Genomic DNA, 26,986 nt, shown 5'->3' on the forward strand with positions numbered 1-26,986 from the left:
CTTCACAGTGCTCAGCCTCTCTCCTTCAGAGTGCTCAGACTCTTTTCTTCACAGTGCTCAGCCTCTCTGCTCAGTGTCTCTCCTTGTCAGTGCTCAGCCTCTCTCCACTCTCTCCACAGTAAAACAGTGCTCAGCCTCTCTCCACTCTCTCCACAGTAAAACAATGCTCAGCCTCTCTCCCCTCTCTCCACAGTAAAACAGTGCTCAGCCTCTCTCCTTGTCAGTGCTCAGCCTTTTTCCACTCTCTCCACAGTAAGACAGTGCTCAGCCTCTCTCCCCTCTCTCCACAGTAAAACAGTGCTCAGCCTCTCTCCCCTCTCTCCTTGTCAGTGCTCAGCCTCTCTCCCCTCTCTTCACAGTAAAACAGTGCTCAGCCTCTCTCCTTGTCAGTGCTCAGTCTCTCTCCCCTCTCTTCACAGTAAAACAGTGCTCAGCCTCTCTCCTTGTCAGTGCTCAGCCTCTCTCCACTCTCTCCACAGTAAAACAGTGCTCCACTCTCTCCACAGTTAAACAGTGCTCAGCCTCTCTCCCCTCTCTCCACAGTAAAACCGTGCTCAGCCTCTTCCCCCTCTCTTCACAGTAAAACAGTGCTCAGCCTCTCTCCCCTCTCTTCACAGTAAAACAGTGCTCAGCCTCTCTCCCCTCTTTCCACAGTAAAACAGTGCTCAGCCTCTCTCCCCTCTCTTCAAAGTAAAACAGTGCTCAGCCTCTCTCCCCTCTCTCCACAGTAAAACAGTGCTCAGCCTCTCTCCCCTCTCTCCACAGTAAAACAGTGCTCAGCCTCTCTCCCCTCTCTCCACAGTAAAACAGTGCTCAGCCTCTCTCCTTGTCAGTGCTCAGCCTCTCTCCACTCTCTCCATAGTAAAACAGTGCTCAGCCTCTCTCCCCTCTCGTCTCAAAAGGAGACTGAACAAGAGTACAGGTAGATCCATTGCCCTTCTGTGGTTTGGTTTAGTGAACAACTGAGTGTTACTGTGCATTTTCTTGATGAGACCCCGATCCCTGATCCCATATCCCCGATCCCTGATCCCATATCCCTGATCCCTGATCCCATATCCCCGATCCCATATCCCCGATCCCTGATCCCATATCCCCGATCCCTGATCCCATATCCAATATCCCCGATCCCTGATCCCATATCCCCGATCCCTGATCCCTGGTCCCATATCCCCGATCCCTGATCCCATATCCCTGATCCCATATCCCCGATCCCATATCCCCGATCCCTGATCCCATCTCCCCGATCCCCGATCCCTGATCCCTGATCCCATATCCCTGATCCCATATCCCCGATCCCTGATCCCATATCCCCGATCCCATATCCCCGATCCCATATCCCCGATCCCCGATCCCTGATCCCCGATACCATATCCCCGATCCCTGATCCCATATCCCTGATTCCATATCCCTGATCCCATATCCCCGATCCCTGATCCCATATCCCCGATCCCATATCCCCGATCCCTGATCCCATATCCCCAATCCCTGATCCCAATCCCCGATCCCCGATCCCTGATCCCATATCCCCGATCCCTGATCCCATATCCCTGATCCCATATCCCCGATCCCCGATCCCTGATCCCATATCCCCGATCCCATATCCCCGATCCCTGATCCCCGATCCCTGATCCCCGATCCCATATCCCCGATCCCATATCCCCGATCCCTGATCCCCCATCCCTGATCCCTGATCCCTCATCCCCCATCCCTGATCCCATATCCCCGATCCCTGATCCTCGATCACTGTTGTAGCTAGATAAATACAGTAGCTAGATATGTAGCTAGATAGATACAGTAGCTAGATATGTAGCTAGATAGATACAGTAGCTAGATATGTTGCTAGATAGATACAGTAGCTAGATATGTAGCTAGATAGATACATTAGCTAGATAGATACAGTAGCTAGATAGATACAGTAGATAGATATGTAGCTACATAGATACAGTAGCTAGATAGATACAGTAGCTAGATAGATACAGTAGATAGATATGTAGCTACATAGATACAGTAGCTAGATAGGTAGCTAGATAGATACAGTAGCTATATAGATACAGTAGATAGATACTCTGCACTTTCATATTCTAATCTATTAGATCTCACTGTCACGTTGAATGCAGAAGACCTTTGAGTTGAAACGTGTTGATGAGGGCTATGCAATCAGAAAGCTCCTCTTTCCATTGGTAGGCATATGGACTTTCGAACTTCCAGTGTTATGTGGGTACAATTTTTTTTTTAAAGAGCAAGGTTTCTCAACACGGTTTTTGTTTTAACTTTACATCCCCACAATCCTCATTGCAATAATTCTATATGCAGACGCTAAAAACCAAATCCTTCTGACGTGCCCTGTTTGGAGGGCTGCCCATTCCCCTCTGACGTGCCCTGTTTGGAGGACTAGCCATTCCCTTCTGACGTGCCCTGTTTGGAGGGCTAGCCATTCCCTTCTGACGTGCCCTGTTTGGAGGGCTAGCCATTCCCTTATGACATGCCCTGTTTGGAGGGCTAGCCATTCCCTTATGACGTGCCCTGTTTGGAGGGCTAGCCATTCCCTTCTGACGTGCCCTGTTTGGAGGACTAGCCATTCCCTTCTGACGTGCCCTGTTTGGAGGACTAGCCATTCCCTTCTGACGTGCCCTGTTTGGAGGGCTAGCCATTCCCTTCTGACGTGCCCTGTTTGGAGGGCTAGCCACTCCCTTATGACATGCTCTGTTTGGAGGGCTAGCCATTCCCTTCTGACGTGCCCTGTTTGGAGGGCTAGCCACTCCCTTATGACATGCTCCGTTTGGAGGGCTAGCCATTCCCTTCTGACGTGCCCTGTTTGGAGGGCTAGCCATTCCCTTATGACGTGCCCTGTTTGGAGGGCTAGCCATTCCCTTGCCTGACTAGATTCAGTAGGTCTGGACTCCTAGCTGACTAGATTCAGTAGGTCTGGACTCCTAGCTGATTATATTCAGTAGGTCTGGACTCCTAGCTGACTAGATTCAGTAGATCTGGACTCCTAGCTGACTTTCTGCTGTAGGTCTTAAATCCTAGCTGATTAGATTCAGTAGGTCTGGACTCCTAGCTGACTAGATTCAGTAGGTCTGGACTCCTAGCTGACTTTCTGCTGTAGGTCTTAAATCCTAGCTGATTAGATTCAGTAGGTCTGGACTCCTAGCTGACTAGATTCAGTAGGTCTGGACTCCTAGCTGATTAGATTCAGAAGTTCTGGACTCCTAGCTTACTAGATTCAGTAGTTCTGGACTCCTAGCTGACTAGATTCAGTAGGTCTGGACTCCTAGCTGACTAGATTCAGTAGGTCTGGACTCCTAGCTGACTAGATTCAGTAGGTCTGGACTCCTAGCTGACTAGATTTCGTAGGTCTGGACTCCTAGCTGACTAGATTCAGTAGGTCTGGACTCCTAGCTGATTAGATTCAGTAGGTCTGGACTCCTAGCTGACTAGATTCAGTAGGTCTGGACTCCTAGCTGACTAGATTCAGTAGGTCTGGACTCCTAGCTGATTAGATTCAGTAGGTCTGGACTCCTAGCTGACTAGATTCAGTAGGTCTGGACTCCTAGCTGACTAGATTCAGTAGGTCTGGACTCCTAGCTGACTAGATTCAGTAGGTCTGGACTCCTAGCTGACTAGATTCAGTAGGTCTGGACTCCTAGCTGACTAGATTCAGTAGGTCTGGACTCCTAGCTGACTAGATTCAGTAGGTCTGGACTCCTAGCTGATTAGATTCAGAAGTTCTGGACTCCTAGCTTACTAGATTCAGTAGTTCTGGACTCCTAGCTGACTAGATTCAGTAGGTCTGGACTCCTAGCTGACTAGATTCAGTAGGTCTGGACTCCTAGCTGACTAGATTCAGTAGGTCTGGACTCCTAGCTGACTAGATTCAGTAGGTCTGGACTCCTAGCTGACTAGATTCAGTAGGTCTGGACTCCTAGCTGACTAGATTCAGTAGGTCTGGACTCCTAGCTGACTAGATTCAGTAGGTCTGGACTCCTAGCTGACTAGATTCAGTAGGTCTGGACTCCTAGCTGACTTTCTGCTGTAGGTCTTAACTCCTAGCTGACTTGCTGCTCGTGTTGTGAGCTGTATGTGTTCAGAGGTTGTTCAGGGACTTTCCCCATACTATCTTCTCTCATTTCAATATCCGTGGGAGGATCTGAAAGGAACTCTCTCTCTCTCTCTCTCTCTCTCTCTCTCTCTCTCTCTCTATCTCGCTCTCTCTCTCCATCTCTCTCTGCCACTCTGTAGGATGTAGTGTAATGTCATCGTGTGGAGGTTGTTGTGACACGTGATGTGTTTTTATGGTTGTGTGTGGGATGTGTTTGCTGTCTTTTTAGGTTAGTGAGGATTTCTCATTAAAGCTGCAATGTGTATCTTTTGGGGCCACCCAACCAAATGCTCATAGATATATGAGTTATAGATCTGTCATTCTCATTGAAAGGATCTCGCTCTGTTTTTCTCTTTCTCTCTCTCTCTCTCTCTCTCTCTCTCTCTCTCTCTCTCTCTCTCTGTCTCTCTCCTCTCTATCTCTCTCTGTCTCTCTCCTCTCTATCTCTCTCTTTCTCTCTCTCCTCTCTCCTCTATCTCTCTTTCTCTCTCTCCTCGCTCTGTCTCTCTCTCTCTTTTTCTCTCTCCCTCTCTCCCTCTCTCCCGCTCTTTCACTCTCTCTCCTTTTTCTCTCTCTCGTTTCTCTCTCTCTCTCTCTCTCTCTCCCTCTCTCCCGCTCTTTCACTCTCTCTCCTTTTTTTCTCTCTTGTTATCTCTTTCCCCCACCCACGCATTTGCAGAGAGAAACCACAGACATTACTGATCAACATGCTATATGAATGATAACATATGGTCTCCACCCCTATCATTCATGCAACTGATGTTATACAAAAGATAGACACTTGCTGAACAGTATCTGTACTGTTAATAATCTGTAGGTTAAAAAAAAAAAAACATGACCTGTTTAGAATTGATAGAAAAAAATAGACTTATTCTATACTGTCTGCTTTGATATAATGTTCTGTCTCTCTGGCTGCAGTCAGACCAGTCCAAACGAGGGCAGAGAGAGAGAGAATTTGACCTGTCTGTCTGTCAGACCAGGCCAAACGAGGGCAGAGAGAGCAGTGGACCTGTCTGTTAGACCAGTCCAAACGAGGGCAGAGAGAGCAGTGGACCTGTCTGTTAGACCAGGCCAAACGAGGGCAGAGAGAGAGCAATGGACCTGTCTGTTAGACCAGGCCAAACGAGGGCAGAGAGAGCAGTGGACCTGTCTGTTAGACCAGGCCAAACGAGGGCAGAGAGAGCAGTGGACCTGTCTGTTAGACCAGGCCAAACGAGGGCAGAGAGAGCAGTGGACCTGTCTGTTAGACCAGGCCAAACGAGGGCAGAGAGAGCAGTGGACCTGTCTGTTAGACCAGGCCAAACGAGGGCAGAGAGAGCAGTGGACCTGCCTGTTAGACCAGGCCAAACGAGGGCAGAGAGAGCAGTGGGCCTGTCTGTTAGACCAGTCCAAACAAGGGCAGAGAGAGCAGTGGACCTGCCTGTTAGACCAGGCCAAACGAGGGCAGAGAGAGCAGTGGACCTGTCTGTTAGACCAGGCCAAACGAGGGCAGAGAGAGCAGTGGGCCTGCTTGCCTGTCAGACAGATTGACAGTGTTAATAGAAGAGATGTAGTGGGAGGTGTTTGCTCTTAGATGTGGTACACCACGCCTCTGACTCATTGTAAGAATGTAAAAAAGACGCTTAGGTATTTGCAGACATTGCTCTGTGTTAGTGTTTTTGCCAAGCTGATCTCAAAAATGTCCTCTTCATCATCGTCATCATCTTCATCAACACTGCTGAACTATGGATAACTACACTATGGATTTCTGTCTTTGCTGCTGTGATCATAGGTAGGCTAGTGTAACTATATGTCCTGCTTGTTCTGGTGTGTCTCTGTGTATCTGTCTCACTTCGTGGCTCGTCTAATGTAGTGTAATGTAGTGTAATGTAGTATAATGTAGTGTAGTGTAATGTAGTGTAATGTAGTATAATGTAGTGTAGTGTAATGTAGTGTAATGTAGTGTAGTGTAATGTAGTGTAATGTAGTATAATGTAGTGTAGTGTAATGTAGTGTAATGTAGTGTAGTGTAATGTAGTGTAATGTAGTATAATGTAGTGTAGTGTAATGTAGTGTAATGTAGTGTAGTGTAATGTAGTGTAGTGTAGTATAATGTAGTGTAGTGTAATGTAGTGTAATGTAGTATAATGTAGTGTAATGTAGTGTAATGTAGTGTAATGTAATGTAGTGTAATGTAGTGTAATGTAGTCTAATGTAGTGTAATGTAGTGTAATGTAGTGTAATTTAGTATAATGTAATGTAGTGTAATGTAGTATAATGTAATGTAATGTAATGTAATGTAGTGTAATATAGTAGTTGACCTTTTGGTGATCGAGTGAGAAATAGGTTCTTGGGTTGTTTCAGTATATTTTTTTCCCACATTTGAATCAAAACAATAATATAGTTATCTCTATTTTATAACGGAGAAATGTCTGGAGAGCTGGAATATGTGTTCAAAAAAATAATCTGCATTTATTTTAGTAAGATGAATTTTATTGGAATTGTACAAGAAAGGTAAATGACTGTATATTACTTGTGTCACTATTTCACCACTATGCTGTACAAGCAAGTGTTTTGCTCAGCCACCTTTACGGTTTCCTCTGACTGTCTTACTGTCAGTGTGTCCTCGTCCTATGACTTGCATGTCACCCGCTGTACAATTGTCGATGTCATTTCTAATTCTTCAGAGAGTCGAGAAACATATTTATTTTACTGATGATATGTCAGAAGAAGAGTTTCCCGTATGAAAGTGCAAATAAATCTTGTCTGGGTGTGCTACGTTATAGTAACTAAATGCAGACATTTGGAGTGTGTTAGTGTATATTTTCCATTTAATCCCCCCCAAAAAATTTAAATCGTTTTTTTTAAGCTTATTTTATTGGTCTATTCTAGTATGGACATATTGCAAGATTCCCCTTGATCACCATATAATGAGTCACTCCTTTTCCCCTCCGCCATTTAAAATGAACAAATGCAAACATGTTCCTGGTTTCTTCATCTGTATATGTAGTTGTAACGGGGAATTGATTTACTCTAACATGGGCCCATAGGGTTTCTTCATCTGTATATGTAGTTGTAACGGGGAATTGATTTACTCTAACATGGGCCCATAGGGTTTCTTCATCTGTATATGTAGTTGTAACGGGGAATTGATTTACTCTAACATGGGCCCATAGGGTTTCTTCATCTGTATATGTAGTTGTAACGGGGAATTGATTTACTCTAACATGGGCCCATAGGGTTTCTTCATCTGTATATGTAGTTGTAACGGGGAATTGATTTACTCTAACATGGGCCCATAGGGTTTCTTCATCCTTTCGTAGATGTTAATTTTGACTTCCATGGAAGTCATCATGTCCGTACAGATCGCAAATTAAAATGAGGAACATATTATTTAAATTTCATAATACAATATATTTCATTGTAATATTTGAGCAGATCATTGTCGCTTGCTTTATATAAGGTACTTTTAATGATATAGTTATTATATATATATATATATATATATATATATATATATATATATATATATATATATATATATATATATATATATATTAGATGTGAAAATGGACTCCTAAAAGCATTTCCAAATTGTTTTGATTATACTGTCATGTGATGACGGAGTGACAGAGACAGGGATACCAGTAGATAACAGTATTTGCAAAATATAAATAACTTGCATATATTTTATAGTCAACTATGTTACGAAACCAGACTTCCCACATGGATTGATCAACTGGTACCATAACCTGGCATGGGTTGCCACACCACGTGGTTTAAGAACTGGATACAGTGCAGTGTATGACTCCAGAGTTTTTATATGACTCCAGAGTTTTTATATGACTCCAGAGTTTTATATGACTCCAGAGTTTTTATATGACTCCAGAGTTTTTATATGACTCCAGAGTTTTTATATGACTCCAGAGTTTTATATGACTCCAGAGTTTTTATATGACTCCAGAGTTTTTATATGACTCCAGAGTTTTTATGACTCCAGAGTTTTTATATGACTCCAGAGTTTTTTATGACTCCAGAGTTTTTATATGACTCCAGAGTTTTTTATATGACTCTAAAGTTTTTTATATGACTCTAAAGTTTTTTATATGACTCCAGAGTTTTTATATGACTCCAGAGTTTTTTATATGACTCCAGAGTTTTTATATGACTCCAGAGTTTTTATATGACTCCAGAGTTTTTATATGACTCCAGAGTTTTTTATATTACTCCAGAGTTTTTTATATGACTCCAGAGTTTTTTATATGACTCCAGAGTTTTTTGTATGACTCCAGAGTTTTTTGTATGACTCCATATCATTTTTTATATGACTCCAGAGTGTTTTATATGACTCCATATCATTTTTATATGACTCAGAGTTTTTATGACTCCAGAGTTTTTATATGACTCCAGAGTTTTTATATGACTCCAGAGTTTTTATATGACTCCAGAGTTTTTATATGACTCCAGAGTTTTTATATGACTCAGAGTTTTTATATGACTCCAGAGTTTTTATATGACTCCAGAGTTTTTATATGACTCCAGAGTTTTTATATGACTCTAGAGTTTTTATGACTCCAGAGTTTTTATGACTCCAGAGTTTTTATATGACTCCAGAGTTTTTTATGACTCCAGAGTTTTTATATGACTCCAGAGTTTTTTATATGACTCTAAAGTTTTTTATATGACTCCAGAGTTTTTATATGACTCCAGAGTTTTTTATATGACTCCAGAGTTTTTTATATGACTCCAGAGTTTTTATATGACTCCAGAGTTTTTATATGACTCCAGAGTTTTTATATGACTCCAGAGTTTTTTATATGACTCCAGAGTTTTTTATATGACTCCAGAGTTTTTTGTATGACTCAAGAGTTTTTTGTATGACTCCATATCATTTTTTATATGACTCCAGAGTCATATAGGGAGGGAGGGAGGGAGGACAACTATATGATCCATGTTACAGCAGGTTGTTGAGGTGAGAATCTTGTTTCTCAGTAAAATAATGGTGTGCTTCCCAAATGGCACCCTTTTCCTTATTTAGTGCTTTAGTAGCTTCTACCATGCTCTGGTAGGGCCTATGGTGCTCTGGTAGGGCATATGGTGCTCTGGTAGGGCCCATGGTGCTCTGGTAGGGCCTATGGTGCTCTGGTAGGGCCCATGGTGCTCTGGTAGGGCCCATGGTGCTCTGGTAGGGCCTATGGTGCTCTGGTAGGGCCCATGGTGCTCTGGTAGGGCCTATGGTGCTCTGGTAGGGTCCATGGTGCTCTGGTAGGGCCTATGGTGCTCTGGTAGGGCCCATGGTGCTCTGGTAGGGCCCATGGTGCTCTGGTAGGGCCCATGGTGCTCTGGTAGGACCCATGGTGCTCTGGTAAGGTCCATGGTGCTCTGGTAAGGTCCATGGTGCTCTGGTAGGGCCTATGGTGCTCTGGTAGGGCGCATGGTGCTCTGGTAGGGCCTATGGTGCTCTGGTAGGGCCTATGGTGCTCTGGTAGGGTCCATGGTGCTCTGGTAGGGCCTATGGTGCTCTGGTAGGGCCCATGGTGCTCTGGTAGGGCCCATGGTGCTCTGGTAGGGCCCATGGTGCTCTGGTAAGGTCCATGGTGCTCTGGTAGGGCCTATGGTGCTCTGGTAGGGCGCATGGTGCTCTGGTAGGGCCTATGGTGCTCTGGTAGGGCCTATGGTGCTCTGGTAGGGCCCATGGTGCTCTGGTAGGGCCTATGGTGCTCTGGTAGGGCCTATGGTGCTCTGGTAAGGTCCATGGTGCTCTGGTAGGGCCTATGGTGCTCTGGTAGGGCCTATGGTGCTCTGGTAGGGCCCATGGTGCTCTGGTAGGGCCCATGGTGCTCTGGTAGGGCCCATGGTGCTCTGGTAAGGCGCATGGTGGTTTGGTAGGGCGCATGGTGCTCTGGTAAGGTCCATGGTGCTCTGGTAGGGCCCATGGTGCTCTGGTAGGGCCCATGGTGCTCTGGTAGGGTCCATGGTGCTCTGGTAGGGCCCATGGTGCTCTGGTAGGGCCCATGGTGCTCTGGTAGGACCCATGGTGCTCTGGTAGGGTCCATGGTGCTCTGGTAGGACCCATGGTGCTCTGGTAAGGCCCATGGTGCTCTGGTAGGGCCCATGGTGCTCTGGTAGGGCCCATGGTGCTCTGGTAGGGTCCATGGTGCTCTGGTAGGACCCATGGTGCTCTGGTAAGGCCCATGGTGCTCTGGTAGGGTCCGTGGTGCTCTGGTAGGGCCCATGGTACTCTGGTAAACAGTAGTGCACTATATGGGGAATAGAGTGCCATATGAGACTCTGTTATACAGTCAGTCCCCAACCAAGCAGAGAGAGAGAGAGCCCTGGTCTGGTCCGCATTACCTCACAAATTGGATCTAATTTTCTCTCCCATGACAGTGAGTGACAGTGCGCCGCATGTGCAGTACCCGGCCCAGGGATGGCTTTCATTATCTGAACACTTGATTTATTTATTTGAATAGCGAGTGCATTCTACAGACTCTTTTATATTGAGTCAGAACATATAAATCCAAGAGGTTGAACAGTGCAGGGGGTTGGGGAGGAGAGGAGAGGAGAGGAGAGGAGAGGAGAGGAGAGGAGAGGAGAGGAGAGGAGAGGAGAGGAGAGGAGAGGAGAGGAGAGGAGAGGAGAGAGAACAGAAGAGAACAGAAGAGAACAGAAGAGAACAGAAGAGGATGAGAGGAGAGAAGGAGAGGAGAAAAGGAGAGGACAGGAGAGGAGAGAATGAGGGGACAGGAGATTAGAGAAGAGGATGAGAGGAGAGGAGGAGAGAAGGAGAGGAGAGGAGAGAAGGAGAGGAGAGAAGGAGAGTAGAGAAGGAGAGAAGGAGAGGAGATGAGAGCCATTTTGCATGTAACGTGGGATGGGATGCCTGACTCATATTGTAACCGTTCATGACGCTCTCGGTGCTGCATCATTGTTAAGGCTGATCAGTCAGCCCTCAGGGGACTGTTTTGATGACTGTCTTACAACAAGACTGTCTTACAACAATCACCATATTAATATCCGTGTTGTATCAGTTGTACCATGACAGTAATGACATTAGTTTCAGTGAGAGATGCTTATAATCTCTGCCAGGCATCACCTCATCTAGGCTCTTCAAAGTATTTTATAGAACACAGCAGAGCTGAAACATCCCTCTGTGTTTCTTCTATCCGGTAATAAGACAGTGAAGAGTAGAGCGTTTATGACTAGTGAAGTTAGCGGGGCGGGGGGTGCATTGTGAACAGTGCAGGTCAGCTGGAGCGTGCGTACTGTGAGAGAAACAGAGGAGAGCAGATGTGATGAATATTACAAGGCATCGTCAGTGGGTTACCCCCTCCGAGCCCACTGGCCCACCTCTCTCTCCACAACAGTCAGAGCATCACAGTCAGAACGGTAAAGGTCACACCTCAGTTTAGTCACCTCAGCTCTTCTGTATATGCAGTCGGTGAGAACGTTGCAAGTGTGCCGGGTCATAAAGATGACCCTTTGGTAAACGGCAGTGGGCTCCCCAAACATCATCTCATCTACTCACTCGTTGTGTGAACACAATCACGTAAGACAGAAAAATATGAGGGGTCCTTTCAATTTGACTTTGCTTTTCAAGTCATACCTAGATATTTAAATAGAGAAATAGAACAGAAGAAAAAAGAAAATCCAGTCATAACGATAGATTTAAAGAGGTAAACATACCAGTACTACTACCAGTAAACTACTTTGTTATCAACATCCGCTAACAATGTAGTCCTAGACAAGACTGAACTTATTCGCATGAAACATTTAAATAAATAAATCATATCTCATTCAGTCTGTACACATACTGTACTCTACAAAACCCTGTCATTTTATACGGCATCAACTTTTGGTGTTTATGTTGACAGTAAGTTTATTTGTTAGTGTTTGGCTTCATTTGATGTTTCATGAATAGTGTTATTACAAAAGAAAGTCAAGAAGACAAATACTATATCAGGTTAAGATATTCCTGTGCCAATGCTGCAAATATCTGTTGGGAAACTACTGTCAAAGCCACACACAGCAGCAGTCCATCTTTAGTGAGGGGTTCTATGTAATAATGTATATATAAACCCCATCAAGGTTAATGGTTCTATGTAATAATGTATATATAAACCATCAAGGTTAATGGTTCTATGTAATAATGTATATATAAACCATCAAGGTTAATGGTTCTATGTAATAATGTATATATAAACCATCAAGGTTAATGGTTCTATGTAATAATGTATATATAAACCATCAAGGTTAATGGTTCTATGTAATAATGTATATATAAACCATCAAGGTTAATGGTTCTATGTAATAATGTATATATAAACCATCAAGGTTAATGGTTCTATGTAATAATGTATATATAAACCATCAAGGTTAATGGTTCTATGTAATAATGTATATATAAACCATCAAGGTTAATGGTTCTATGTAATAATGTATATATAAACCATCAAGGTTAATGGTTCTATGTAATAATGTATATATAAACCATCAAGGTTAATGGTTCTATGTAATAATGTATATTGTATAAACTCCATCAAGGTTAATGGTTCTGTGCAGTGATAAACACATCAAAGAGAATGTGTGGTTCTATGTGGTAATAATTAGATAATTAGCCAATCAGAGCGAGGGGAGGGCGGGCACACCAGAGGATCTTGGGAAATACATTTAAAATCCTAATTTGTTGTCTATGTGATGGTAAAAAGTGGCTTTTACAGTCCCTCGCAGATTTGTGATTTGTGCGTGTGCGTGCATGTGTTTGTGATCATCAATTATTGTCTCTGTGATGGAAAAATGTTTTCTTTTTACAGTCCGTCTCTGATTTGAGTGGCGCTGGATAAAATAACAGTCTCACAGTTTGATGTTGGACTCTGCCGTTTTATACACTCTCCAGCTATACATTCTCTGTCAATTTTGAATTTGTTAAATGTTCTTCCACTGTGTCAGATATGTAAAACCACGCAAATGATGTAACATACTGTCAGAAATAAGAGAGTTCTATGAACCATGTTAAAGTCTCTCCCCCTTCCTCTCTCTCTCCCACCCCCTCTCGTGCGCTCTCTCTCTCTCTCTTTCTTTCTCTCTCTCTCTCTCTCTCTCTCTCTCTCTCTCTCTCTCTCTCTCTCTTTCTCTCCCCCTCTCTCTCTGTCTCTCTTTCTTTCTCTTTCTCTCTCCCTCTCTTTCCCACCCCCTCTCGTGCGCTCTCTCTCTCTCTCTCTCTCTCTCTCTCCCTTCCTCTCTCTCTCTCTCTCTCTGTCTCGCTTTCTTTCTCTTTCTCTTTCTCTCTCCCTTCCTCTCTCTTTTTCTTTCTTTCTCTCTCTCGGTTCCTCTCGCTCTCTCTTGCTCCCTCTCAACAGTGGATATCGAATGGGTCAGTTCTCTGGGCTCGGAGGGGGAGGATGCTGATGAGGTGGGTCTGTGGAGCCTGGAACCCCAGGACGACCAGGGCAGCCTGGACAAGACCAGTCTGACCCCCAGCGAGGGTGAGGGAGACGGGGAAGGGACCGAGCCAGGAAGGACCCCCAGCCCCAGGGGCCAGTTAACCCGGCCCCAAAGCCCCATCCCCAGGGAGGGCCACTGGGCAGAGGGGGAAGAGGAGGTACCTGAGAGTGGGATAACTATGGACAGGAAGCAGGAATCTCTCATGACCTACAGTAAGTGTATCGCCATAGAGGCCTAGTTCCCACCCAGGTTGTACAACTAGGTCTGTAATCATTACTCATTATGTACTTATTCCTGGTGTTATAGTTTTACATTTTTCTACTATTTATGTATTTTATCTCTCTACATTGTTGGGAAGGGCCCGTAAGTAAGCATTTCACTGTTAGTTTGTAAACCTGCATCTTTACCAAGCATGTGACAAATAAAATGTGATTTAATTTGTTATCTTAAAGAGTCTCAAGAGTAGGATTTTTTTTTTTTAACATTCATCAGAAATAATCTTACATGGACACGAGTGACCAGATCCTGGATCAGCACTCCTCTGAGAAGCTGATAGACGTTGACAAACATCCGTATCACAGTCTTATGAAACCCTTTTTCAAACCAGCCTGTGGGCTTTTTCATCTCCATTGTCATCTTTGAAAATGTATGTAGGACGCAGCATGACAGAAGAGTCACTCCACCACAATGTCACAATATTTCCATGTATCAAAGAGGTGACGTTACGATAGTGAAATCAGTACCTTTCTTTTTAGCTCAAAGGCACTCGCCCACGGAAACACACCGTTTTATTTAGAGCTGGAATCAAAAAATTACTCTTTGCTTGCCTAACAATCACTTTGGACTGTCTCTCCCTCTCTCTCTATACCTTTCTCTCTCTATCTCTATCCCTCTCTCTCTATACCTTTCTCTCTATACCTTTCTCTCTCTATCTCTATCCCTCTCTCTCTATACCTCTCTCTCTCTATCTCTATCCCTCTCTCTATCCCTCTCTCTCTATACCTTTCTCTCTCTATCTCTATCCCTCTCTCTCTCCCTCTCTCTCTATCCCTCTCTCTCTATACCTTTCTCTCTCTATCTATCTCTATCCCTCTCTCTCTATCCCTCTCTCTCTATACCTTTCTCTCTCTATCTATCTCTATACCTCTCTCTCTATCTATCTCTATACCTCTCTCTCTATCTATCTCTATACCTCTCTCTCTCTCTCTCTCTCTCCCTCTCTCTCTATACCTTTCTCTCTCTATCTCTATCCCTCTCTCTCTATCTCTATCTCTATCCCTCTCTCTCTCCCTCTCTCTCTATACCTCTCTCTCTATCTCTATCTCTATCCCTCTCTCTCTCCCTCTCTCTCTATACCTTTCTCTCTCTCTCTATCTCTATACCTCTCTCTCTATACCTCTCTCTCTATCTCTATCCCTCTCTCTCTATCCCTCTCTCTATCTCTATCTCTATACCTCTCTCTCTATCTCTATCCCTCTCTCTCTATACCTCTCTCTCTATCCCTCTCTCTCTATACCTCTCTCTCTCTATCTCTATCCCTCTCTCTCTATCCCTCTCTCTCTATACCTCTCTCTCTATACCTCTCTCTCTCTCTATCTCTATCCCTCTCTCTCTATCCCTCTCTCTCTATACCTCTCTCTCTCTATCTCTATCCCTCTCTCTCTATACCTCTCTCTCTATCTCTATCCCTCTCTCTCTCCCTCTCTCTCTATACCTCTCTCTCTCTATCTCTATCCCTCTCTCTCTATACCTCTCTCTCTCTATCTCTATCCCTCTCTCTCTATACCTCTCTCTCTATCTCTATCCCTCTCTCTCTCCCTCTCTCTCTATACCTCTCTCTCTCTCTATCTCTATCCCTCTCTCTCTCTATACCTCTCTCTCTATCTCTATCCCTCTCTCTCTCCCTCTCTCTCTATACCTTTCTCTCTCTATCTCTATCCCTCTCTCTCTCTATCTCTATCCCTCTCTCTCTATACCTCTCTCTCTCTATCTCTATCCCTCTCTCTCTATACCTCTCTCTCTATCTCTATCCCTCTCTCTCTCCCTCTCTCTCTATACCTCTCTCTCTCTCTATCTCTATCCCTCTCTCTCTATACCTCTCTCTCTCTATCTCTATCCCTCTCTCTCTATACCTCTCTCTCTATCTCTATCCCTCTCTCTCTCCCTCTCTCTCTATACCTCTCTCTCTCTCTATCTCTATCCCTCTCTCTCTATACCTCTCTCTAGCTCTATCCCTCTCTCTCTCCCTCTCTCTCTATACCTCTCTCTCTCTCTATCTCTATCCCTCTCTCTCTCCCTCTCTCTCTATACCTCTCTCTCTCTATCTCTATCCCTCTCTTTCCCTGTCTCTTTCTTTCTTTCTTTCTTTCTTTCTTTCTTTCTTTCTTTCTTTCTTTCTTTCTTTCTTTCTTTCTTTCTTTCTTTCTTTCTTTCTTTCTCTCTCTCTCTCTCTCTCCAATTTGCTTTATTGGCATGATGTAACAATATACTGTACTTGACGTAACATTTACAATATTAACATAATTAAAATAGTAATAATCAATATTGTCAATGGGACAATCAGTAAGAACAATAACCAAGGGTCAAAATAACCATACAAAGGACAATAACAATGGCACAGACAACATGCAGGTTGGTGGGTCTGTCAGACACTGCATCTCAGTGCTAGAGGCATCACTACAGACTCTGGTTCGATTCCAGGCTGTATCACAACTGGCCATGATTGGGAGTCCCATAGGGCGGCACACAATTGGCCCAACGTCATCCGAGTTAGGGTTTGGCCAGAGTAGGTTGTCATTGTAAATAAGAATTTGTTCTTAACTGACTTGCTTATTTAAACAAAGGTGAAATAGTAAATCCATGTAAATGTAGTGTGCTGCTAACCCACATCTCTCTGCGTCCTCCCCCAACAGGATGGGTAGTCTATTCAAATCAAGATGAAGGGTTTCAAATTTGGGGAAATGGCACTCTCTTATTTTTTTCAATGTTTGACATTTTGTCAGGAAATGCAGCTCTGTCTCTGGTTCTGCTGTGGTGCAGTGGTTGCACAGCCTTTCCTCTACAGGGAGCCAGGTTTTCCTGTGTCTACCCTTCTCAATGGCAAGGCTGTGCTCACTGAGCTGTGCTCACTATGCCACGGTGTACTGTCGATTTAGGGCTAGATAGCACTGCATTTTGCTTTGTGTTTGTGTTTCCCAATAGCTAATGTAGTTTTGTTTTGACTGTGTTGTAATTTGGTTTATTCTGATTGATTGGATGTTCTGGTCCTGAGGCTTTAGTATGTTAGTAGAACAGGTTAGTGAACTCAGCCCCAGGACCAGTTGGATGAGGGGACTCTTTCCTTTGCTCAGCTCTTGGCATTGCAGGGCTTGGTAATTGATATGAGAGAGGATCACTGTATTTTAGAAGTTTCCAAAACTTAATTGTCTTTTTTGAGTTTTTATTATGAGTGGATATTGGCCTAATTCTGCCCTGCATGCATTGTTTGTAGTTTTCCTCTGGACATGTAGGAGAACTCTGCATAGAGGGCTTCAATGGGGTGTTTGTCCCATTGGGTGAAACCCAATTTGAATAGGTATTTCAATTAGAAATAGCTTTTTTTAATGGTGTAGAATGCCCTGCGTGCTTTCTCTCGAGCATTCTCTCTCAGTTCGTTCACTGCCTCATTAAGGTGTCCAGTTGAGCTTATTTTTAAACCTAAGTAATTGTAGTGTGTACAGTACTCTATATATTTTGTACCAATTGAGAACTTTGGTTTAATTTCCTAAGATCTGGATCTTCTCTGGAAAATCATTATATATATATACTGCTCAAAAAAATAAAGCGAACACTAAAATAACACATCCTAGATCTGAATGAATGAAATAATCGTATTAAATACTTTTTTCTGTACATAGTTGAATGTGCTGACAACAAAATCACACAAAAATAATCAATGGAAATCCAATTTATCAACCCATGGAGGTCTGGATTTGGAGTCACACTCAAAATTAAAGTGGAAAACCACACTACAGGCTGATCCAACGTTGATGTAATGTCCTTAAAACAAGTCAAAATGAGGCTCAGTAGTGTGTGTGGCCTCCACGTGCCTGTATGACCTCCCTACAACGCCTGGGCATGCTCCTGATGAGGTGGCGGATGGTCTCCTGAGGGATCTCCTCCCAGACCTGGACTAAAGCATCCAACCGCACCAGCATATGGTCTCACAAGGGGTCTGAGGATCTCATCTCGGTACCTAATGGCAGTCAGGCTACCTCTGGCGAGCACATGGAGGGCTGTGCGGCCCCCCAAAGAAATGCCAACCCACCCCACACCATGACTGACCCACCGCCAAACCGGTCATGCTGGAGGATGTTGCAGGCAGCAGAACGTTCTCCACGGCATCTCCAGACTCTGTCACGTCTGTCATGTGATCAGTGTGAACCTGCTTTCATCTGTGAAGAGCACAGGGCGCCAGTGGCGAATTTGCCAATCTTGGTGTTCTCTGGCAAATGCCAAACGTCCTGCGCGGTGTTGGGCTGTAAGCACAACCCCCACCTGTGGACGTCGGGCCCTCATACCACCCTCATGGAGTCTGTTTCTGACCGTTTGAGCAGACACATGCACATTTGTGGTCTGCTGGAGGTCATTTTGCAGGGCTCTGGCAGTGCTCCTCCTGCTCCTCCTTGCACAAAGGCGGAGGTAGCGGTCCTGCTGCTGGGTTGTTGCCCTCCTACGGCCTCCTCCACGTCTCCTGATGTACTGGCCTGTCTCCTAGTAGCGCCTCCATGCTCTGGACACTACGCTGACAGACACATGAGCTGCACTACCTGAGCCACTTGTGTGGGTTGTAGACTCCGTCTCATGCTACCACTAGAGTGAAAGCACCGGCAGCATTCAAAAGTGACCAAAACATCAGCCAGGAAGCATAGGAACTGAGAAGTGGTCTGTGGTCACCACCTGCAGAACCACTCCTTTATTGGGGGTGTCTTGCTAATTGCCTATAATTTCCACCTGTTTTCTATTCCATTTGCACAACAGCATGTGAAATTTATTGTCAATCAGTGTTGCTTCCTAAGTGGACAGTTTGATTTCACAGAAGTGTGATTGACTTGGAGTTACATTGTGTCGTTTAAGTGTTCCCTTTATTTTTTTGAGCAGTGTATATATTTGGCTCTCTCTCTCTCTCTCTCTCTCTCTCTCTCTCTCTCTCTCTCTCTCTCTCTCTCTCAGTGTCTCTCTCTCTCTCTCTCTCTCTCTCTGTCTCTCTCTCTCTCTCTGTCTCTCTCTCTGTCTCTCTCTCAGTGTCTCTCTCTCTCTCTGTCTCTCTCTCTCTCTGTCTCTCAGTGTCTCTCTCAGTGTCTCTCTCTCTCTGTCTCTCTGTCTTTCTGTCTCTCTCTCCCTCTCTCTCTCTCTGTCTCTCTCTCTGTCTCTCTCTTTCTCTGTCTCTCTCTGTCTCTCTCTCCCTCTCTCTCCCTCTCTCTCACTCACATGCTCTCTCTCACTCACTCTCTCTCACACACACACACACACACACACACACACACACACACACACACACACACACACACACACACACACACACACACACACTCTCTCTCCCTCCTTCTTCTTTCTCCCTCACTTCTCTCTCACCTCATGTGATTTGGCAAAGCATGATGAAGACAAAGCCCAGTTTTTACAGCACTCAACCACAGAGCACAGAGCACAGAGCACAGAGCACAGCACTCAACCACAGAGGCTCTTCCTTTGCCACATGAACAACAGATCAAAAAAATGCCAACATCTGCAAACATCTGAAAAATATTCCTCAAAGTCTGTGACGGGCATGAAGCTCAGCACGGAGCAGAGCACTCTGACTGTCCTGTCTCGTCTTCTCTTTACTTTACATTACATCACTCTGACTGTCCTGTCTCGTCTCGTCTTCTCTTGACTTTACATTACATCACTCTGACTGTCCTGTCTCGTCTTCTCTTGACTTTACATTACATCACTCTGACTGTCCTGTCTCGTCTCGTCTTCTCTTGACTTTACATTACATCACTCTGACTGTCCTGTCTCGTCTTCTCTTTACTTTACATTACATCACTCTGACTGTCCTGTCTCGTCTCGTCTTCTCTTGACTTTACATTACATCACTCTGACTGTCCTGTCTCGTCTTCTCTTGACTTTACATTACATCACTCTGACTGTCCTGTCTCGTCTTCTCTTGACTTTACATTACATCACTCTGACTGTCCTGTCTCGTCTTCTCTAGACTTTACATTACATCACTCTGACTGTCCTGCGTCGTCTTCTCTTGACTTTCATTACATCACTCTGACTGTCCTGTCTCGGCTTCTCTTGACTTTACATTGCATCACTCTGACTGTCCTGTCTCGGCTTCTCTTTACTTTACATTACATCACTCTGACTGTCCTGTCTCGTCTTCTCTTTACTTTACATTACATCACTCTGACTGTCCTGTCTCGTCTTCTCTTGACTTTACATTGCATCACTCTGACTGTCCTGTCTCGTCTTCTCTTTACTTTACATTACATCACTCTGACTGTCCTGCCTCGTCTTCTCTTTACTTTACATTACATCACTCTGACTGTCCTGTGTCGTCTTCTCTTGACTTTACATTACATCACTCTGACTGTCCTGTCTCGGCTTCTCTTGACTTTCATTACATCACTCTGACTGTCCTGTCTCGTCTTCTCTTTACTTTACATTACATCACTCTGACTGTCCTGTCTCGTCTTCTCTTTACTTTACATTGCATCACTCTGACTGTCCTGTCTCGTCTTCTCTTGACTTTACATTGCATCACTCTGACTGTCCTGTCTCGTCTCGTCTTCTCTTGACTTTACATTACATCACTCTGACTGTCCTGTCTCGTCTTCTCTTGACTTTACATTACATCTGCCTGTGATTGAACTCAACGGGGGAAAATCTTCTAGGCTATTCCTGCTGATGTCCAGAGCAGACTTTAAGTTCTCTCTTTCACAGTTCTTCATATCATTTTTTAAAACACAGTTTAACTCTGTATTTTAAAGGGTTAAACAATGACTATAACAGTTTGACAAGATAATTGAAAATAGACACGTCATGTGGGATATGTACACTGTCTCTGTCCCCAGGTCAGACATCAGACAGCCTATTCTTTAGATAATGTATAATTATATATACGGAATTAGGGACTATTAATGAAGTACACTACATAGAAAATAAAATGTAATTTTGTTCTGTCTCTGTTCATCACCGTTACACTTCTTTACCCTCTCACACTGTCTCTGTTCCCCAGCAGGTCAGAGATCAGACAGCAGGGCCTTGGAGGACATGGCCCACTATGATTTCCTGGTGCAGCTGAGAAAGGCATCCTCCCACCAACCTGCCTCACACCACTACCAGCACCACAACCACCTGCCCCCCAACGGCAGAAGCCCTGCCCCAGCCATGTACCACACTGGCAGCCTGTGCCTCCATGATGACCTCCCTCCCGTTTGGTCTCTTGGGGCTCAGTGCTCACCTGAGAGACCAGGTAGGTTATGGATATGCATCCTTATAAACACACTTTGCATTTCCCCAAATCTCTGTTGACATAGCCCACAAGGCTAATTTGAGAAGAACATTAGTAGTTACATTTACAACATCCGTAGAGCTACTATCAGAATTGCAGGAAATACAGCCTTATGTCATTAACAGCCAGATACATGGATTCCTTGATGACTGTTGACTATAGTTTGAATCCTTGACATTGTGTTTCTTAAACTTTTTTGTTTGCTGAATGAATTTATTGTTAACAAACTTGAAGTTGTCCTCTATCTGGCTATGTGTGTCCTAGACGGCGTCCCTTTAAGTCCAGATGCTCTAAGGAACCTACAGGCTTGTCCGTTCTGCCAGCATACCTTTCACCGCAGAGGGTCCCTACGAGAGCACATCAGGTTTTGCCACGAGCGGGACGGGGGGCACTATAGAGCTCAGATGGAACGACACATGGGACTGAACAGTCAGGTACGGGGCAAGGTGACACACTGGAAGAAATATAAAATCTTTTAGAGTCCACCTACTACAAGGTGCTACGCTTTCTGAAGGGTTTTCAAGACGGATACGACCAGCAATCTAATGACTCCAAAAAGTGTTATGTCAGTGTATTTAGAAAGTATTCAGACCCCTTCCCGTTTTCCACATTTTGTTACGTTACGGCCTTATTATAAAATGTATTAAATAATTTTTTCCCTCATCAATCTACACACAATACCCCAAAATGACAAAGCAAAAACATGTTTTAAGAAATCTTCGCAAATGTATATTTAATTTGTTTTTTGAATTATCACATTTATATAAGTATTCAGACCCTTTACTCAGTACTTTGTTGAAGCACCTTTGGCAGCGATTACAGCCTCGAGTCTTCTTGGGTATGACGCTAAAAGCTTGGCACACCTGTATTTGGGGAGTTTCTCCCATTCTTCTCTGTAGATCCTCTCAAGCTCTGTCAGGTTGGAAGGGGAGCGTCGCTGCACAGCTATTTTCAGGTCTCTACAGAGATGTTCGATCAGGTTCAAGTCCGGGTTCTGGCTGGGCCACTCAAAGACATTCAGTCTGAGGTCCTTAATGCTCTGGAGCAGATTTTCATCAATGATCTCTCTGTAATTTGCTCCGTTCATCTTTCCCTCAATCCTGACTAGTCTCCCAGTCCCTGCCGCTGAAAAACATCCCCACAGCATGATGCTGCCACCACCATGCTTCACCGTAGGGATGGTGTCAGGTATCCTCTAGACGTGATGGTTGGCATTCAGGCCAAAGTGTTAAATCTTGATTTCATCAGATCAGAGAATCTTGTTTCTCATGGTCTGAGTCTTTTAGGTGACTTTTGGCAAACTCCAAGCGGGCTGACATGTGCCTTTTACTGAAGAGTTGCTTCTGTCTGGCCACTCTACCATAAAGGCCTGATTGGTGGAGTGCTGCAGAGATGGTTGTCCTTCTGGAAGATTCTCCCATCTCCATAGAGGAACTCTGGAGCTCTGTCAGAGTGACCATCAGGTCAACTCCCTGACCAAGGCCCTTTCCCCCCGATTGCTCAGTTTGGCCGGGAGGCCAGGAGGCCTGCCTCCAGACTCTAGGAAGAGTCTTGGTGGTTCCAAATATTTAAGAATGATGGAGGCCACTGTGTTCTTGGGGACCTTCAATGCTGCAGAAATGTTTTGGTACCCTTCCCCATATCTGTGCCTCGACACAATCCCGTCTCAGAGCTCTACGGACAATTCCTTTGACCTCATGGCTTGGTTTTTGCTCTGACATGCACTGTCAATTCTGGGACATTATATAGACAGGTGTGTGCCTTTCCAAATCATGTCCAATCAATTGAATTTACCACAGGTGGACTCCAATCAAGTTGTACTCAAGGATGATCAATGGAAACAGGATGCACCTGAGCTCAACTTTGAGTCTCATAGCAAAGGGTCTGAATACTTATGTAAATAAGGTATTTCTGTATAATTTCTTTTATAAATTTGCACACACAAAAAAAAAATCTGTTTTTGCTTTGTCGTTATGGGTATTGTGATGTCATTATGGGGTATTGTGATGTCATTATGGGGCATTGTGTTGTCATTATGGGGTATTGTGATGTCATTATGGGGTATTGTGATGTCATTAGGGGGTATTGTGTGTAGATTGATGAGGAACATGTTTTATGTAATCCATTTTAGAATAAGGCGGAAAAAAATGTGGAAAAAGTCAAGGGTCTGAATACTTTCCAAACGCCCTGTAGTTTGACTGTAGAAAAGGCATGATATGCAATCTCAGAGTTGACTCTCAATCTCCTGTTGACCAGAACTGATTTGACTGAATGCGTGTTTGTGATTGGTGCAGCACATTGACCATGGTGCGGAGAGCAGGAAGTTCAAGTGTTTTCAGTGTGGGAAATCCTTCAAGTACAAACACCACCTCAAAGAGCACCTCCGCATCCACAGTGGTAATACATGTTTTCTTACATGAAATATTCTAAATCAATCTGATTGATTTGATGTTAAAGCAATAAGACATGAGAACCCATGGATGATGGTAAATAATCCACGACTAAGGGTTGTTCTTAGGGACGACGCGAAGCATCTTCAACTGATGTTCTGTGTCTGTGCTTCCTTCTTTAGGTGAGAAACCGTATGAATGTTCCAACTGCAAGAAGCGCTTCTCTCACTCTGGCTCCTACAGCTCACACCTCAGCAGTAAGAAGTGCTTGACAGGAGGAGGAGGAGGAGAAGGAGGAGGAGGAGGAGGAGGGGGACATAGAGGTGGAGGGGAGAGCTATAACAACAGACATAGCCAGGGGACCTTCCAGTCCTCCCCTTCATCACCCTCAGCGGGAAGCGGTAGGAACAGCAGTGGAAAGGGCTCTCCCTACCTTCCTCACACCCAGAAGCGTCAGTCACCAATGGGCTTAGAGAGGGAGCTGTACCCCCCTGGGGACCAGGGCAGGGGGGTCCTCCAGGGTCGGGAGCTAGGCAGGCTGTGGGACCCCCCAGCGGAGTTCTCCCTCCGGGACAACGTGTTCAAGGCCACCACCCTGCTGCCGTACCTCCATGCCAGCGCCGGGGGCAAGTTTGAGCAGATGCTGCAGGAGATGTTTGACAGGGAGGAGGGAGATGTAGGCTCACCCAGGGAGGAAGGGAGACTGGGGATTCACAACGGAGGGCGAGACAGGAAGGCAGATGATCCAAAACCGCTGAAACGCAACCGGACCGGCTCGGGTGAGGGGTACAGGGGTAGGGTGACATGTCACTGGTGCTCCCAGCTCTTCCCCAGCCCTGCCGTTTTACTGCAGCACGAGCGCTACCTCTGTAAGATTAACCGGAAGGCCATGGAGGTGCCTGAAGGTCCTCGCAGCAAAGACCACCTCTCTCCCCTCTACTTCTCCTCCAGAACCCCACTCCAGCCACCCCCACCAGACAACAACAATAAAACCCCAGCGATGGCTAACGGTTTGTCCAAAGATAAGTCTCCTCTCCAGAGACCCTGCTGGCACTCTGTCCCTCAGAAGCTGCTGGTCGCCATGCACTCCCCCCTACAGCCCCACCCAGACTCACTATCCATGAGATCCTATTGGTCTAGCCAGGAGAGTGGCAGGAGTGGCGGCAGCCCCGGCCAACCAGCACCAACTAGCCCTGCTACAGACATGTCCTCACTGCTACCAATAGGACCATTCCCCTCTTCGGAGATCGACTCGCCCCTCTGCCTGGACCTTTCCAACACCACTCTCACCACCCCTTGGAGTCGAACCATCCCCCAAGGAAGGACCTCCAGGTCGGGTAGCTCCCAGAATGACCAACCCCTGGATCTCTCCCTCCCCAAGCCCCAGGAGGGGAAAGCCCTGGAGGACAGCATGCCCAGTAATGGACACCCTCGTCCGGGAGAAAAGAGAGAGAAGACCTACAGAGAGCCAGCAGAGGACCAGCAGCTCCACAGGAGGCTGAGTCTCAGTCCACCTTGGCAACAGGTGTGGGACAGGAGGGGTATTATTTATGTCTGGCTGTGTGCTGTTTGTTTTCTACTGTGTTTCTATACGGTGTATGTATGTGCAATGTGTGAGCTGTGGTAAGATTTTACACTTTTAGAACAATAAACATCAATCTAATCTAAACTAATCTAATCTCATCAGCATCAAGCCGTCTACAGTGGCGTTCCGATGTTTGACGGCTCCATCTACAGTGCATACCCTCTGTTTAATCCCATGATGCCTGCTGGACTAGCTGGCTCAGGACAGGATGTGGTCCCCTCCCTGCCCCTCAGTCACCCAGCCAGCAGCCAGCGATTCCTCTCCCCTATGGTCTACATGATGGAGTCAGACACAGATGCTGTGCTGAAGAGGATCCATCAGGAGAGACAAGCCTTCATGGTAAGAACAACATTTCCCCTATATGTTATGGTATAAAACATGTTGTGGTATAAAGTTTATTTCAATTCGATGCAGAGAAAGACATTTTCAAATGTATTTCACAGGAATGAAGTGTAACTAAAGAGAAAACAACAGTGACATCCTCTGAACAGACCCAGGTCAGAACCCCCTAACCATTAGTATTGTGTATGCCCCCCCTCCCCCCAGGGTGAGGTGATGGGTGGTGGGGGTCTGGACTACCTCTCTCTGATGGAGGTGGGAGGAGAGGGAGAAGGGGGACCAGGGAGGAAGAGACTGAAGAAGACAGACGAAGGCCTGTACGCCTGCGACATCTGTGACAAGACCTTCCAGAAGAGCAGCTCTCTGCTCCGACACAAGTATGAGCACACAGGTATACGCAGTGACATGTATAGAAATGATGAAAATATAAATTCTACTAAGAGCTCTATTTACACATTCTGCGATAGAAATGTAACGGTAATTAACGGTTGTGCCGACGTACGCAACGTTTACCGTGAATGCAGTCTCCGCAAACCACGGGAATATTGTCTTTTAAATTTCAATCAAGCTGTAAGGCTAAACTTCCACGGTGTGGGTTGAATAGAGCCCTTTTAGTAAGGTGATGAGGAGACAACCAGATCCTATGATTGTGGCTTTTAGGGATTATCTCTGCCTTTTGAAAGCTACAGAAGGATGGATTGAGCATGTTTCTGTTCCGATATATTCCCCCACACAGGTAAACGTCCCCACGAGTGCCAGATCTGCAGGAAGGCCTTCAAGCATAAGCACCATCTGATGGAACACAGTCGCCTGCACTCTGGAGAGAAGCCCTATGAGTGTGATAAGTGTGGCAAGAGGTTCTCCCACTCTGGCTCATACTCCCAACACATGAACCATCGATACGCCTACTGTAGCAGGGACCAGGAACAGGAAGGGGTCGAGGAGCCTCCTCTTACACCAGGAGGGTCCACCGATCTGGGCCATGTTTCCGGGGGCACCCCCTTCTCCATGGAGTACACCCCAATGTTTCTCAGTGATGCCAGTCTGGACGGGGGGATAGGAGGGAGAGCACATGAAGAGGAGGAGGAAGAGGAGGACGAGACAGACAAGACTAAAGGTGGCCATATGAAGGAGGCGTGTACTTTATCGGGGTCAGGGTCTGGTGAAGGGTTAGGGTTGGAGCTGTGCTCTAGTCCTGTGGGGAATGAGAGAGACAGACAGCATGTCGACAGAGACAATGGAGAAGGAGAGAATTCTGGTCAAGAGACTTACAGACTTGAAAACAACAATCACTGGGACAGAGATGCATTGGAACAAAATGGAGAGCAGAACACAGACACTTACGAGCTGAGCCCAGAAGCTCCACTGTCACAATGACAACAGCGGACAAGTATGCCAAAAACAATACATCTAGCTACAAACATTTAACATTTTAGTCATTTACGAGACATTCTTATCCAGATCGACTTACAGTTAGTGTATTAATCTTCAAATAGCTAGGTGAGACAGCAACATATCACAATCATATCAAGTACATTTTCTCCTCAGTAAAGTAGCTATCAGCAAAGTCACTGCTAATGGGGAAAAGAGAAGTGCCTTTTTTTGGT

General features: G+C 45.2%; 1 protein-coding gene across 2 annotated transcripts; it reads left to right on the plus strand.

The window, feature by feature from the left end:
- The first annotated feature begins 5,696 nt into the window (after positions 1–5,696).
- LOC106566131 (zinc finger E-box-binding homeobox 2) lies at positions 5,697–26,986 on the plus strand. Of its 2 annotated transcripts, none has more exons than XM_045691923.1 (9): positions 5,697–5,873; positions 13,441–13,737; positions 20,790–21,026; positions 21,330–21,499; positions 23,360–23,462; positions 23,638–24,980; positions 25,143–25,379; positions 25,587–25,770; positions 26,116–26,986. In XM_045691923.1, the coding sequence occupies exons 2-9, from the start codon at positions 13,704–13,706 to the stop codon at positions 26,754–26,756; spliced, it is 2,949 nt and encodes a 982-aa protein (XP_045547879.1). In that variant the 5' UTR covers positions 5,697–5,873; positions 13,441–13,703; the 3' UTR covers positions 26,757–26,986. The 2 variants fall into 2 exon arrangements, with proteins under 2 accessions (XP_045547879.1, XP_045547880.1); XM_045691924.1 differs by having other exon boundaries at positions 20,793–21,026.

The sequence above is a fragment of the Salmo salar genome, chromosome ssa12 (genome assembly GCF_905237065.1).
Source record: "Salmo salar chromosome ssa12, Ssal_v3.1, whole genome shotgun sequence".
Taxonomy (NCBI): domain Eukaryota; kingdom Metazoa; phylum Chordata; class Actinopteri; order Salmoniformes; family Salmonidae; genus Salmo; species Salmo salar.

Excerpts from the sequence above, each read along its gene's own strand:
- LOC106566131 (XM_045691923.1), top strand. The coding sequence starts at position 13,704 with ATGGACAGGAAGCAGGAATCTCTCATGACCTACA. Across the intron at positions 13,738-20,789 it reads GGAATCTCTCATGACCTACA|CAGGTCAGAGATCAGACAGC; the intron begins GTAAGTGTATCG and ends TCTGTTCCCCAG. Across the intron at positions 25,771-26,115 it reads ACACAAGTATGAGCACACAG|GTAAACGTCCCCACGAGTGC; the intron begins GTATACGCAGTG and ends TCCCCCACACAG.